General features: G+C 31.8%; 2 protein-coding genes across 2 annotated transcripts; both read left to right on the top strand.

The window, feature by feature from the left end:
- The first annotated feature begins 891 nt into the window (after positions 1-891).
- LOC112083106 lies at positions 892-4896 on the top strand. Its single transcript, XM_024150836.1, has 6 exons — positions 892-949; positions 1019-1078; positions 1834-2700; positions 2812-3352; positions 3435-3769; positions 4187-4896. Exons 1-6 carry the CDS (start codon positions 892-894, stop codon positions 4894-4896), a joined length of 2571 nt encoding a protein of 856 aa, XP_024006604.1.
- Positions 4897-4946: 50 nt separating this feature from the next.
- LOC112083105 (ATP-dependent DNA helicase PIF1-like) lies at positions 4947-5964 on the top strand. Its single transcript, XM_024150835.1, has 2 exons — positions 4947-5250; positions 5330-5964. The coding sequence occupies exons 1-2, from the start codon at positions 4947-4949 to the stop codon at positions 5962-5964; spliced, it is 939 nt and encodes a 312-aa protein (XP_024006603.1).
- The last annotated feature ends 9100 nt before the right edge of the window (positions 5965-15064 follow it).

Raw genomic sequence — 15064 nt, 5'->3', positions numbered from 1 at the left:
CAATTTCTAAGTAGTATAACGATAGTCTTTTCGGTATTCGTAAAAACATTAGGATAATATATTTGTTGTAATGTAGAGGTATATTTTTAGGAATAACTCTGCATATTTGGAATAATAAATAATTATTTATAGATCCGCGTTATTGTAATGTAGAAGTATTTCAATAGTATTTTAACGTTATCACGAAAAATGTAAATTTTCGATATTGGAGTATTATGGTGCATTAGAGAAGATAGACATATTATCGCGAAGAATAAGTAATGTTAACATTATCGTGAGGTTTTCTATTTCGAAATTCTTTTTATTACCAAAATCTTAATTTATTATGATCTTTCATATACACTTTATAGTTTGTTAATGATTGTGTTTTTAGATCACACTTTTTTTTTTTTGTTCGTGCTGTTCACAGAAAAAATGAAACGTAAGCTTGGGCGTCCTCAGAAAAAAGTTCATCTTCGTCGATTGCTCCAAATAAATGTGTTTTTTTAAGTAAATTACATTTTTAAGACATTTACATGTTATAAATTTGCTTACTATTAACTGGAATTTGTAGGTGGTAATGCTAAGAACGCATGATATGCTCCTACCAGTGTAACCGATATAGACCAACTTGGAGATTTGTTTCGTTACAATATTAATGAAGTTCCTGATCTAACACCCTCGGGAATTCGTAATGCACAGCAGAGACGAATGCATATCATGCGTGAGAGGAGAAAAAGAAAAGAAGCTATTGGTTTGATCTTCTTTTTCGTAATTACAATGTTTATTAATAATTATATGCCTGATTTACACTTATTATTTTTTCCGTTAAAAAAACAAACAGATCTTTTGGCTACTTCTATCAACACCAAAGAGTTTGCTTGCTTTATTGCTACTGATTCTGAGTCCGATATGGATAATGATGAAGACTCTATGTCGGAAAGTGAGGATGTGGAAAAATCGAGGCCTGGTAATAAAAAGAAAGGAAGACCCAAAAAACGTGCTAAAACCTCTGAATTTTGTGATGGGGATGCAACAGAGACCGTTGTTACTAGAACAGATTTATTGGAATCAGTTAGTCCTGGTCTGAAAGATGGAGGTTATGGTTTTCATTGTACTAATATATTTCATTCAATACATAATATATAACTACTGTGTAATTAACACTAAGCAATGAATATTATTTTAATTAGGTTATTACGACGATGGTGATCCTATATATATATGTGGTAATTGTAAGGCTTATATGTGGTATGGAGAGAGGTTGGGTAAACGATATCGTCGTGGGAAGCCTATATTCTCCATGTGTTGTGGTCAGGGTAAAGTCGTTCTTCCACTTCTTAAAACCCCTCCGAAATCCTTATTAGCATTGATGTATAATGATGGTAATTTGCGTGATCACTTTCGTGAGTTTATCCGGGCGTATAATATAATGTTTTCTTTCACTTCTCTTGGAGGAAAAATAAATAAAGAAATCAACAACGGGAAAGGTCCTTACATTTTCCAAATAAGTGGGGAGAACTACCATTCTATAGGGGAGTTGCTACCACCTCCTGGAAAAGAACCAGCTTTTTTACAGCTATATATATATGATACCGCAAATGAAACATCTAACCGAATAGCTGCTTGTGTGTATGATTATTATTCTTTTGGTTTATATTAAATTTAATCATTGAGATCAATTTTAAAACATATATGTATTGTTATTAAATGTTATATGCTGATAAAAATTTATTTGCTGATAAAAATTAAATGTTAAATGTTATATGAATTTATTTTAAAAATTTTACAGGAAAACGGGACCGGCTGATAAATTGCGAGTGAAGGTTGTTGAGAAAATAAAAAATATGCTAGATAAACATAACAAACATGTGGATGCATTACGAAACGTTCGAGAAAGGTTTGATCCTAACGATGATACAAGCCGGTTAATGATAATTTTAAAGTGTGACAGGAAAAGCGATGGAAGGACTGAGAATCTACCAGCTACTAATGAAGTTGCTGCATTGATACCTAATGATTTCAATGGTGAGGTAGATGCACGTGATATCATCATCGAGTGTAAAAAGACTGGGAATCTCAAAAGGATCAGTGAACTACATCCTGCGTATCTGCCTTTGCAATATCCATTATTGTTTCCCTATGGTGAGGACGGGTTCAGACTTGGTATCGATATTGGTTTTGTAGATACCCAAGGGAGGAAAAGGTTGCATATTACTATGAGAGAGTTTTTTGCTTACCGCATACAAGAGAGGGTTGGTGAGTCACCAATCATCCCTTTATCTGGAAGATTGTTCCAGCAGTTTTTAGTGGATGCGTACACGATGATTGAGACTAATAGACTACGTTTCATATCAATGAATCAGTCTAAACTTCATTGCGAAAATTATGACAAAATAAAGAAAACTGTTGATGGAGGTGACATTGATCTTTCTGACAAGGGTAAACGTATTATTATACCTTCTTCTTATACTGGTGGTACAAGGTATATGGTGCAACATTATCTAGATGCGATGACTACTTGCCAGCATTTTGGTTTTCCGGATCTTTTCATAACCTTTACGTGTAATCCCAAATGGCCTGAGATTACCAGGCACCTAAAAAGACATAACTTGAAGCAAGATGATAGACCAGATATATGTACGCGAGTGTTCAAGATGAAACTAGATGATCTCATGCACAGGCTCACCAAAGAAAATGTGTTAGGTGTCGTAAAAGCCGGTATGTTTTATTAAACTAAGTATCTTATTTTGTTTAGCAAGATAATGTCCATAACATTGCTAGATGATCATGCTAACTAATCTTTTAAAAACTACCATTTATTCGTTGCAGCGATCTACACGATTGAGTTTCAAAAACGGGGGCTACCTCATGCACTCATCGTTCTTTTTTTAGAAGCTGGTCACAAGCTACCAACTGGTGATGACATTGATAAGATAATATGTGCTGAGATTCTTGACAAGGATATTGATCCAGCGCTGTATGAGATAGTAGGAGATGTTATGATGCATGGTCCATGTGGTGCTTGGAATAAGGATAGTGTTTGCATGGCTGAAGGAAAATGTACAAAGTATTTTCCAAAACCTTACAGTCCGATCACTAAAATAGATGATGTTGGATATCTTATATACAGGCGACGTAATGACAAGAAAGTTATCGTTAAAAAGGGTATTGAATGTGATAATGGATTTGTGGTTCCTTATAATAGGAGTCTCACACTGCTTTATAGGGCTCATATCAACGTCGAATGGTGTGTACAATCTCGATCAGTAAAGTATCTATTCAAATATATTCATAAAGGTGCTGACTACATTCGTGCAACTGTCAAGAATGATGATAAAGAAAACGAGATTAAGAAACACTTCAATTGTAGGTATGTTTTAAACATTTTGTTCACATATTTTATATCTTTGAAATTCCAATCTTCCATTATTTAATAATGTCTTTCTATGTAGGTATGTAGCACCTTCGGAGTCTACGTGGAGAATTTTCCGTAATCATACTCACCATCGCACGGTTTCTGTAATTAAACTACCCTTTCATTTACCGAATCAGCAAATGGTCATATACAACGAGGATGATCCAGGTGACGAGGTTATTAATCGTGTCTCAGTTGGTACGTCAAAATTCATTGCTTGGATGGAGTGCAACGATATGTATGAATTGGCGAGGACGTTAACTTATGCGCAATTTCCTACGAGATTGGTGTGGAATAACACAAAGAGAATATGGACGCCACGATCAAGGAGAGTTGCTCTTGGTAGAATCACGTACGTACCCATTGGGGCAGGTGAAGCGTATTATTTAAGGCTTCTGCTTAATTTAGTCAAAGGACCACGTAGTTTTGATGATATAAAAACGGTCAACAAAGTTCTACATTCTTCGTTCAAAGACGCTTGCTATGCGTATGGATTATTGAATGATGACAAAGAATATATTGAGGCCATCAATGAGGGCGGCTTGTGGCTTTCTGCCAATTATCTCCGTCGTCTTTTTGTGATCCTGCTCACTACTCAAAGTATATCCATTCCTTCTAGAGTTTGGGATGCTACATGGCAGGTATTATCAGATGACATCATATATAATTACAGAAAAGCTGCCAGGGATCAAAATAAGTCATATAGTTATTGTTTGCGTAGTTGTTATTATATATCTTTAAGATATTGATAGCTAATTTATCTTTTGTAATTTTTTTGAAATTGTGTAGCTGTTAGTCTATCTCAGGAGCAAGTTAAAGACTTTACTCTGGTCGAAATAGAACTTCTTTTACGTGTAAGTGGGAGATCCTTAAAAGAATTCACACCTATGCCGTTTCCTGAAGATATTACTCTGGAGTCACGTGATAATCCTCTTATTCGGGATGAGAGGAATTACAATCGTGAAACTCTTAGAGTAAGAAACGAGCAGATGTTAGCCATTGTAACAAGTGAACAGAGAAGTGTTTATGATGAGATACTAGAAGCAGTAAATAAGAACAAAGGAGTTATGTTCTTTGTTTATGGTTCTGGAGGTACTGGTAAAACTTATTTGTGGAGTCTATTAGGATCTGCTCTACGTTCCCAAGGTGATGTTGTTCTCAAGGTTGCATCGAGCGGGATTGCTGCGTTGTTATTAGAAGGAGGTCGAACTGCGCATTCAAGATTTGCAATCCCTATTGTGGTTAATAAGTTTACCTTCTGTTCAATCAAGAAGGAGTCGAATCTTGCCGACCTGATAAGGATTGCTAAACTCATTATATGGGACGAGGCGTTGATGATGAGTAAAGACTGTTTTGAGACTCTAGATAGAACGATGCGTGATATATTAGAAGTTGATAAGCCCTTTGGTGATAAGGTCATTGTTTTAGGAGGGGATTTTAGGCAAATATTGCCAGTGATTCCAAATGCCGGAAGACAGAGATACTTATGGCCACTTTGAATTCGTCACCTCTGTGGCACAAATGTAGAGTGTTGAGACTTACACAGAACATGCGACTTATATCTGGAGATAATAGCCGTGCGATGCTTGAACGAACTGCTTTTACAAAGTGGATCTTAGACATTGGTGATGGTACGATAAATGACGATGGTAGTGGTGAAGCCGTGATTGATATTCCTGATGATCTGTTGATTAAAGACTGTAAAGATCCTATAAAAACGATCGTCAAAGAAATTTATGGGAGTTCGTTTTCGAAAAAGACTGATCCTAAATTTTTCCAAGACCGTGCCATACTGAGTCCAAGAAACGATGATGTAGATACAATAAATGATTATATGCTTTCAAAGTTATCGGGTATGTTTATTTTGTTTTAATTCCTCTTAGTTTATTTGTTTATATTTATATAATACAATGGTTGTTTTGTATATAACAGGTGTTGAAAGGACCTATCTTAGCTGTGATAGCATTGATACGACTGAAGAAGTTGTCAATTACAATGATGCATCTGAAGTACCCTCAGAGAGTGTAGCCAGTAAGAATAAAGGTGACTCCAACAATATGATTTATACCGAGGAGTTTTTAAATAGTATCAAGATGTCTGGTTTCCCTAATCATGTCCTGAAGTTGAGAGAGGGTACTCCTGTAATGCTTCTAAGAAATATCAACCCTAAGAATGGGTTGTGTAATGGCACAAGACTCATCATTATTAAGATGGCTAATTATGTTCTCCAGGCTCAGATAATAACAGGTAGCAAGGTTGATGAAAAGGTACTGATTCCTAAGATATTCCTCTCTCCTTCGGAGATGAAACTTCCTTTCAGGATGAGACGCAAGCAGTTTCCTATCACATTAGCTTTTACAATGATTATAAACAAAAGCCAAGGACAGACACTCGAAAAGGTTGGTTTGTATCTTCCAAGACCGGTTTTTACTCATGGGCAACTCTATGTCGCTGTATCGAGGGTTACATCAAGAGAAGGTTTGAAGATATTGATCACCGATAAAGACAACAAACCACAAAACAAAACATTGAATGTCGTCTACAAGGAGGTTTTTGACAAGATATGATATTTCTTTTTATTGTGTTTTGTTTTGTGATATGTTGTCTCTATGTATCTCGAAATATGTTAGTTCTTTTTATTGTATAAGACCATTACATTCGGTTTTATAGATTTTAATAGATTTAACGTTTTTCGATTTTTCACTAAGTTGGATCTCATGTATTAATGGTTTGATCTCTGATTTTTAACTGTAGTCGGATAATCCAGTGACAAACTCTATTCGATAACATATCTTAACCAAACTTTAATTGTAGCATATTATTGGGCATCTATTGACATTTCATCGAGAATGCTTCAAAACCAAATTATCATGTCATCGAAATAAACTTAATAGTTTTTAGAAAATAAAACCAAGTACATACTGTCTTTAAAGTGATCATTACAAACAGAAAAAAAAACATGAATTTGGTTTGAAACTGATATTGTTCTTGATTAAACTCCAGATCTCCTCTTTTTACGTTCCTTCTCCTTTCCCTTTAAACACAGACACAAACAATCCGATTTAGATTTTTGTAAAACTATATAGCTTTGAACTAACTCAATATTATATTTAAACATGAATTGTTTCTACAACATAGAGTTCAATGGGCAATCAATAAAAAACTATAATGACTCAATAACATAGATTTTAGACAATTTTTCATAATTTAGATCTAAATATATTTCTGATCACGTACCCATTCGGCGGTATCCATGTGTCGAATTTCTGTCTCCACAAAACCGCAACGCATGCACTTCAACCCTATCTCCAGATCTAGAATCAGGTCGTGTTTTCGTTTTGTGCAACTTGATTGGGATGTCTCATTAGATGTGTTGCCTTTGTCATCCTCCATAAGTAGAATATACAGATTTTATTATTCATTGTGTAACATGATTAAAACAAACTTTAGTAAATAGGATGTATTACCAGAGGAGTGTTCTGTTTGGCTTTCTGATTTGATGCAGTGAATAAGTGTATTTGTTCCCATAATTCTTCTTGCTCTATCTCGGAATCTGTTGGTGAAGGTGGTGAGTTTGGTTCCACGACACCGAATCTCATTACCAATGGTGGGGGATTGATGATCAACAAGCCATTTTCATCGAATTTTTTTTCGTTTGTGTTCGCCATCTTCTTATGAATTCTCTCAGAAACGATAATGGTACTTGAAAAATATTTTAAAGTTTTTTGAAAAGAAACCATCAAGTCAGTATTTATAAGGTGTGCAATAATAATCAATTTTCACATTTTTCAATTTTTTTATGGGGAAGATTATGCGACTTTATGTTTGCAACTAACCGTTTGACTTTCCAGTTTTTCTATTTCATATAATTTTAAGGAAAAATGCTCAAGTAGATACATAAAATTATAATGTAAAAGTCTACATAAATGGCATTTTTGTTATGATGTTGTATGAATATGTCATTTCCTAAAATATTGAAACATAAAATTGTCCAAATAACATAAGCCATAGAGAGAGATCATATTATTTTATGGAAAGTGTTGCAATTTAGCAAAAATATTTAGTAAAATAGTATATTTACTTATTGAGATTGCGTGTATATTTGGTGAAACTTAAAACATGGAATATATTCTCTCTGGCACGTGAAACGAACAAATCGGTCAATATCAATATGGAAGTGTCTTGACATAAATTAGTGGATTGTTGTTGGTTTTGACAGTAAAGGGGCTTTAAATGGTAACTGTTCAAATTTTTTCTTTTAAAATAATTCAAACAAAAATAAATTTATAAGAAAGTAAGATAATTCAAACAAAACCACATCGGGCAAAGTAAGATAATTATTTTGACATTAACCCTACTCCCTTAATATAGTTTTTTGTGATACTATATTGTTTACATATATGCTTAAATATTAATTTCAGACTTGGGTGAAGATACGAAACGATGTGCATGATTGTGATTTAGCTAATGTAAATATTCATTGCAATAAAATTGTCATTTAACATATATAGATGGTTTTATAGTAAACTATCTTAATAATTGTTAACAATGAGAATTGGAATATTAACATAATTTAAAATAGAAAAATCTCAATATATATATCTATCTATTTTACTCGAAGATAATATTGTTTTTTTATCTATATTTATCCTGAAATGTTAATATTCTTAATTTTCGGTTATAGATTAATATAAAATCACATTTTTTCTTATAAATAGACTCTAAATTGCATAACCCTAAACGATAGGCATCACGCAATGGCAGATTATGATTTTGTTCGTCAATTGGACTCTCAAAGATCTGACTGGAGAATTATAGTGAAGATACTCAAAAAATGGGTGGTGGATTACTCGGACGATAATCGAAGTCTAAATTTCATTCTGGTCGATGAAAGAGTAAATTTCATTAACTTAAATGTTATTTGTGATAATTATTATTGATTTTGCTTATTGTTTTAACATACAATAATTTGTTCTTTTGTTGATCTAATGTTATCGTATAAACTTCTAGGGTTGTAAAATACAGGCTCGGGTAAACAATCAGATGATGGAGCATTTCAATCAAATATGCGAAGAAGATCAATGGTTTATGTTGACTGGATTTCTTTTGAATCCTTACAACTGGAATAATATCCAAAGTATTACAAAACACGATTACGTTATTACACTGACACAGGGAACAACGATCTCACCAGCTTTACCATTAACAAATAATTCGTTCTATAATTTTGCATCATTCCTCTCGATTTATGAATTCCCAGATGCTCATTATTATCTAATTGGTAAGAATATTTTGGTATCTTCTTATAATGCAAAATTTATAGTTCGCACTAATGTCTTAATTTTGACTAATTACAATCGCAGATTTGATTGGAGTCGTTGAAGATGCTAGATATTTTACTATTACATACCCGGATGGGACGACTACATCATCAATTCTATTTAATATAATAGATGATGAGTAAGTATATCTCAAACTGTAGGTTTTTGAAGTTTAACTAATTAATTATTAACTACATTCTTTGTCAAAATATAGGGAGTACATGCTAGAATGTGTTGCACATGGTGAGTTGACAACTGAAATAAGAGATAAGTGTAGAGAATACGAAGGTCCTTTTGCTATATGTGTGTTAACCGATTGGTGTGTAGTAATTGACGGGGGTATGTTCTCTGATGATACATCAATATGTTATTTATAAAATCGTTGTATATAACATAACAATATTCCAATATATATGTTTTAGAGAATGTGTCTATCAAGGATCATGATGATGATGGTGTGTCCCGTTTTATCACTGATTCACCTATTGATGAAGTTTTGACCTTGCGCAATAGGTAAGTATATTTCGATGTGTTGTTTAAATTGACTTATGAAAAAAAAATGTATATTTAGATCTACATGATTTTGTTATTGAAATTTCAGGATTACAGAGAGATTATATGGGCTGGATACAGATGATGTCTAATGGTTTGGGCCGATTAGAATGATTCAAAATCGATAATCCATATATATTATTAGTTTTGTTAGACACTTTTTTTTTTGTATTTACAAGACTGTTTTGGGTCAAAAACTTTTGTGTTATAACCAAAATTCGACTCTTCCTTTAACAAATAAATTGTGTTAACCAATAATCTATCTAGAATATTCATCATAAGTTGCAGCTTTCCAAAAATAGAACATTTTTCTTTTGAAAAATACGTAAAATGAACTGATTCACGCGACACTTTCCATAACCTTTATTTGGGTGTTATATATATCCCCATTTTCTCATATACATTGTTAAAAATAAACAACAAAGTAACCCTTCTCCCCAACTGTTTCTTTGGCTTTATAAAAATATTGTCTAGGAAAATTACGTTCACTGGCTTGATGTAATGATTGTATACTGAAGAAACTATTGTATTTTTTTATTATTTTTGACTCGGTATGCTCGCGTATCTCGGTTGCGTGTATGCTTAGTACACCAGATGCAATTATATTTTATTCTCTCATATTGCATGCTGCTAATGTCTCGAAAAAGTACATTAACGGATGAAAAGACGCCTTTGACGGACAATTGTTGTCATTTAAAATAAAACCTATAAATAAATTAATCTTTATTTTAATAATACATATTCAATGGTGTATGTTTCCATAAGTTTATTGGGTTGAAAAAGGAAATAACTGTCTAGAATGTAACGCGTATATATATATATATATATATGTGTTCTCTTTCCTTATTTTTTTTTTTACTTTTCCTTTTGTGTTCTTGACAGATAAAAAAAAAATGTCTCATGTTGTGATATCTCTAGGTTAGATTATTACACCACCGGCGGTGAAGTTCGTGTGCAAGTTGTTCGACTCTGGAAGAATGTAAATTTCTTTGGTGATACAATTGAGATGATTCTCGCTGATGATCGGGTATTTCGTTATGTAGTTGTTATTTCTTTATATATTTCATAGGGTTGTTTTTAAAAGCAATTTTTCTTTTGGATTTTACACTTGAACTTATGCGAAATCGATCTTAGGGTCATCGTATCGGCGCAACTGTCATGCCCGATGAAATCGCTCTGCATTGACCTGTACTTAAACAAGGTTACTGGTTTAGGGTTCGTCGATTCGTTGTTAAGAAGGCCAGTGGTTCAATATGCATAACCGTAAACAGGCATCGGTTTATTTTCGGATCTCATACGGTCGTGATTCCTATCTCTCCAGTAACCCATAATTTACACTTGCATCTCAATTGCACACGCTTCTTTGACATCGTGACTCGCGGATTAGATTTTGATTTTTTAATTGGTAATATTGGTAACCATCTGTTAGTTTTGTGACAATTTAAGTATAATATATCGTTTTGTTAATATCACTTTTTTTTGTATTCGATATAGATGTAATGGGAACCGTGTTGAAGATGGGTGATCTCTGTGAGATAAACAGCGATGCTTATGAGGATAATGCAACATATGTTCGATTCGAACTTCTTGATGCAGGGTAAGATCTATGAGTTTATATCCATATGTCGTTTATTTATGCAAAAAAAAAAAAACAATGTATCGTTTTGGTTTTATGACATCTAAACTGGAAGAACCTTTTTGTTCTATTTTAATCAATTAGGAGAGATTGTGTATTGCCATGTATCGCCCGTGGGAATTTGGCTAAGAATCTGCATAGTGTTTATCAGCGTAATCAAAGTGAATCAGTGGTGTTTGTGCTGAGGTTTTGGAAGATGACTAATGGTCAAGGTAGGTTTTTATTCCTTTTTTTTAGTATTTTCGAATAGCTAATCTTGCATTCTTCTAATTCTGATTCGTAAAATGAATGATAGGTGTTGATAAGAATTCGGTTGTCCTATGCTCTTACCCTCCTTGCTCTGATTTCCTGTGTAATCCTGTTGATGACGAGATTGACGATTTCAGGGCTAAGTAAGTATTAAATTTAATTTTTCTTTATTGACATATTGTGTTAGTTGATTTTTAGATATATTGATCTAACATATCGATTTTTTTTTTTTTGGTAGGCGATACCGCCTTAACTAATGCACCATCGATGGAATGTCAATTCCTTATCTTTCTTTTTAATGTTTGTAAAACTATTATATTATGATACTTATTAAATGATATCGGTTGTTGTTTAATCTACTATTTTGGTTTGACTCTATGCATACTGCATTATGTCTTATTTATATTATGAATGTTATGAATGATTATGTCTTATTTATATTATGAATGTTATGAATGATTAGCGTTTAGAATAAATTTGTATATCAATGGTTTTGTAGTGTTTTGTCTTTTTTGGTGATGTATGGTGATTTGAAAAGTTGATTTTTAAACTATATTCTACTCAAAGGGCTAAGTATTCATTGCGTTTTTGAAAATATATCTGACAACTTCTGATAGATTTGAATAGATGGATATCTATAGTTTTTGATATATGTATATGTATAATATTTTGTAGATGTATATCTCCAATATACAATAAACTAAACAGGATTTATTGTGTAAACGATAAACAATTGTGACTTAATCGATTGGAGTGTAAATAAAATAAAGGAATGGATAATCAGGCATATGTCATTATTCTTAATAATGTTCTGTCAAAAAATACCGCGTGTTGGATTATTCAAAAATATGTCAATAACATATATAATAACTGATTTGATTCTAAATCTGTTTGATGTAAACGATTTATTATGTTACATTTAAATTATATATCATCTGAGCCCAAAATTTGTATACATCTTATGGGCCAAACAATTTCGTGTTGTAACCAAAATTCGACTCTTCCGTTAACAAATAAATTGTGATGGTCTTGGATAGTCAAGAGGTTAGTCCTATAATTTATGAATATCTCGGTTATTGCCCTGATCTATTAAATTTATTAGTAATTAATAATATTTTTAATATCAATCATATTGTTAATGTGTTATCTTAATATTTTCTAATTTTATTACGTATAATAATTCTTTCATCTAATTAAAAAGTTTTAAAATTCAAAATAATGAGAAAAAAGTCAAAAAGAATTGTCAAACAAAATAAATGAAAACATCAAATGAAATTGGTAGATTCAATGGCTAGGGAAAATAGGTGAGTGATCAAAAAAATAGTCATCTTCAATGTTGTTAAAATCATCAGTGTAGTCAAGCCTGCAAGAACAAGATAAATAATGAGTCGAATATTCAACAATTTTGTTTAGTAAATTTACAAGATGATAACGGTGAACAATGCTTACATAAAATGAGAATTTTCGACTTCAGGAATTGGAGGATCGAACAATATTTCAGAGAATTCTCGACCAGAACAAACACATATTTCATCTGTACAATATAGAAAATTATATTAGCTACAATTGATATAAATATAAATTGATATATGGTTGGTCGATAGAATGAGAAATAACCTCCATATTGACACATCTCCCAAAATCTCAATACACAGAAAACGATTTTGCGACGAGGAGTATTTTTCCATAAGGACTCAAAATGTTCAGCATCTCTTCCCCACGCTATGCAATTAATGTCGACACCCCTAAAAATCAGAATTAATATATCATTTTCCTTAACATCGAGAATATGATAGTAAAGATTTATATATGTATTAGTCTTTGTATCAATGGATTCTTACTCAAAATCTCTTATTGTAAATTTTATAACACTTGAGTTGATTCTCTGATTTCCGATCCAAAATTGGTCTTGACGTTCCAATTGACAAACTTTGATAATACCTCCGATCAAATCAACTAGCATAAAGCTATATATTCATATAATTAAGTAGAGTATTAATTAATCTAATTGAGTATAATGAAATACTAAGAAAACATACCAACGTCTATGTTTTCCATCAGAGATTCGTCAAGGACATTTCTAAAATTAGCAAATGAATACAACTGGTCATCTGATTTAGGCGATGTCTTCTCAACATGAGTATCCTCATCGATACAGATATGGAGACCATTGACTGTAATCCTCGAAGTTCCTATGTGTGGAGTAATTTTGAAGTTACCAATGAAATATCAATCTTTATCACACATCATTCCTTCATAATGGTCTACTAAACGATTCGGAATCGATGCACGTATTCGATCACCGTAGATTTTCAGTTAAAAAATAATGATGGTATTGATAATATATTAAGATTCAGACAGTAATATATTAAGATTCAGACAGTATGTTATTTTTGAAGTTATACTTACATGTTCGTCTGCGAATATAAACGATTGCTGAATACCGTGAACACCTAGGCTTTCCTCGACACTCTTGATAACTTGAACACGGATAGAAGATCGATCAGATGTTATACCTAAATCAGAAATCATCGTGCAAGGAGATATTTTTTTCAAAGATAGATGCAGTTATTCTTAACAATGAATAGAATCTGATTATGAATAACAAATGGGTACTACTTTAAATTGAAAACCACCGTTACGACAACTAATAGTAGTGTTTGCAATGTTTTGAAAAATAACGGTCATATTTACCACCGCTAATTTAGTTGACTATATATGTCATGTTTTGTTATAACTATAATATAATAATTATGAAAATCAAAAATAGAAAGAACCTCATCAGAATCATTACTTGGTGATAAAATGACATATAATTGTTATGATTATTAATATTTATTTTATTGTGATAATAATTGTGATACTAGCTTTTTTAGAGGCTTAGACATAGAAATTTTTTTTCTGAAGGAATATTTATTAGATTTTATTTCGTTTATTATATAAAGTACAATTTTTCTATATTTGATTAATATTAATGGTATAATATCATTTTATTATTGTAAATAAGTGTTGTTCATCTTAAAAAATGATATATACCGAAAGTTTTACAAAAAATATTATACAATTTAACTATTATTCATAAATTCAAATATAAAAATATTATACGATTTCTTAAATATATAAAGCCCGTGCTTGGCAAAAATTGAAAATAAAAATGTGATGTTTCTGTTACGAGAATTTCAATAATCAAATTATAATAAGGTTTATATAATGATTGTGCCCGCGCGACGCGGACAGATACCTAGTAGCATAATAAGTTTGATGACTTACGATTTTTCCAATTAATATAATATAGCACATAAAAGATTGCTAAGGTTTATAATAGAATCGTTACTTTAATTGATATGTTAAAAGCATTGGTTTTGTCATTATAGAATTTACTAAACTAGTAACCTACCTTCACCATTTGTAGCTAGTATTAAAATCAGATTAATTTCTTATGTTTTAATTACGGTGATGGAATATAACAATCAAAATATTTTATCATAAGTTTTCGTGCTTGTTGGATATTATAATTGATCGAGTACTAATTTAAATATTAATTTGATTTTTCTTAAATTAAATCATGTTAATTAATGTCATATGATTTGAGGTATTTGTTTTATTCATAAATTAGTGTATGTTTTAAGTGTTAATACATTAAATTTGGATTTTTAAATAAATTTTGCTCATAATACTTGCATCTTAGTTAATTATCATGAAACTGATTATTCTTTTATTATTTCAGAAAATTATGTCAGACATTACCAACCTTGAGTTTGATGCTTTTAACATCTCTGGAGAAAATTATTTGTCTTAGGTGGTCGATGTTGAAATGTACCTTGATTCTAAAGGTCTTGGTGATGCAATCAAAGATGGAAATAAAACAACCACTCAAACTAAAGCAAAGGCTATGATCTTCCTTCGCCA

Source organism: Eutrema salsugineum, unplaced genomic scaffold (genome assembly GCF_000478725.1).
Source record: "Eutrema salsugineum unplaced genomic scaffold, Eutsalg1_0 scaffold_7, whole genome shotgun sequence".
In the NCBI taxonomy this organism is placed as follows: Eukaryota; Viridiplantae; Streptophyta; class Magnoliopsida; order Brassicales; family Brassicaceae; genus Eutrema; species Eutrema salsugineum.
This window is presented reverse-complemented; position numbering and strand designations above follow the sequence as displayed.

Excerpts from the sequence above, each read along its gene's own strand:
- LOC112083106 (XM_024150836.1), top strand. The coding sequence starts at position 892 with ATGGATAATGATGAAGACTCTATGTCGGAAAGTGAGGATGTGGAAAAA. Across the intron at positions 2,701-2,811 it reads GTTAGGTGTCGTAAAAGCCG|CGATCTACACGATTGAGTTT; the intron begins GTATGTTTTATT and ends TATTCGTTGCAG. Across the intron at positions 3,770-4,186 it reads GTACGTACCCATTGGGGCAG|CTGTTAGTCTATCTCAGGAG; the intron begins GTGAAGCGTATT and ends GAAATTGTGTAG.
- LOC112083105 (XM_024150835.1), top strand. The coding sequence starts at position 4,947 with ATGCGACTTATATCTGGAGATAATAGCCGTGCGATGCTTGAACGAACT. Across the intron at positions 5,251-5,329 it reads TATGCTTTCAAAGTTATCGG|GTGTTGAAAGGACCTATCTT; the intron begins GTATGTTTATTT and ends TGTATATAACAG.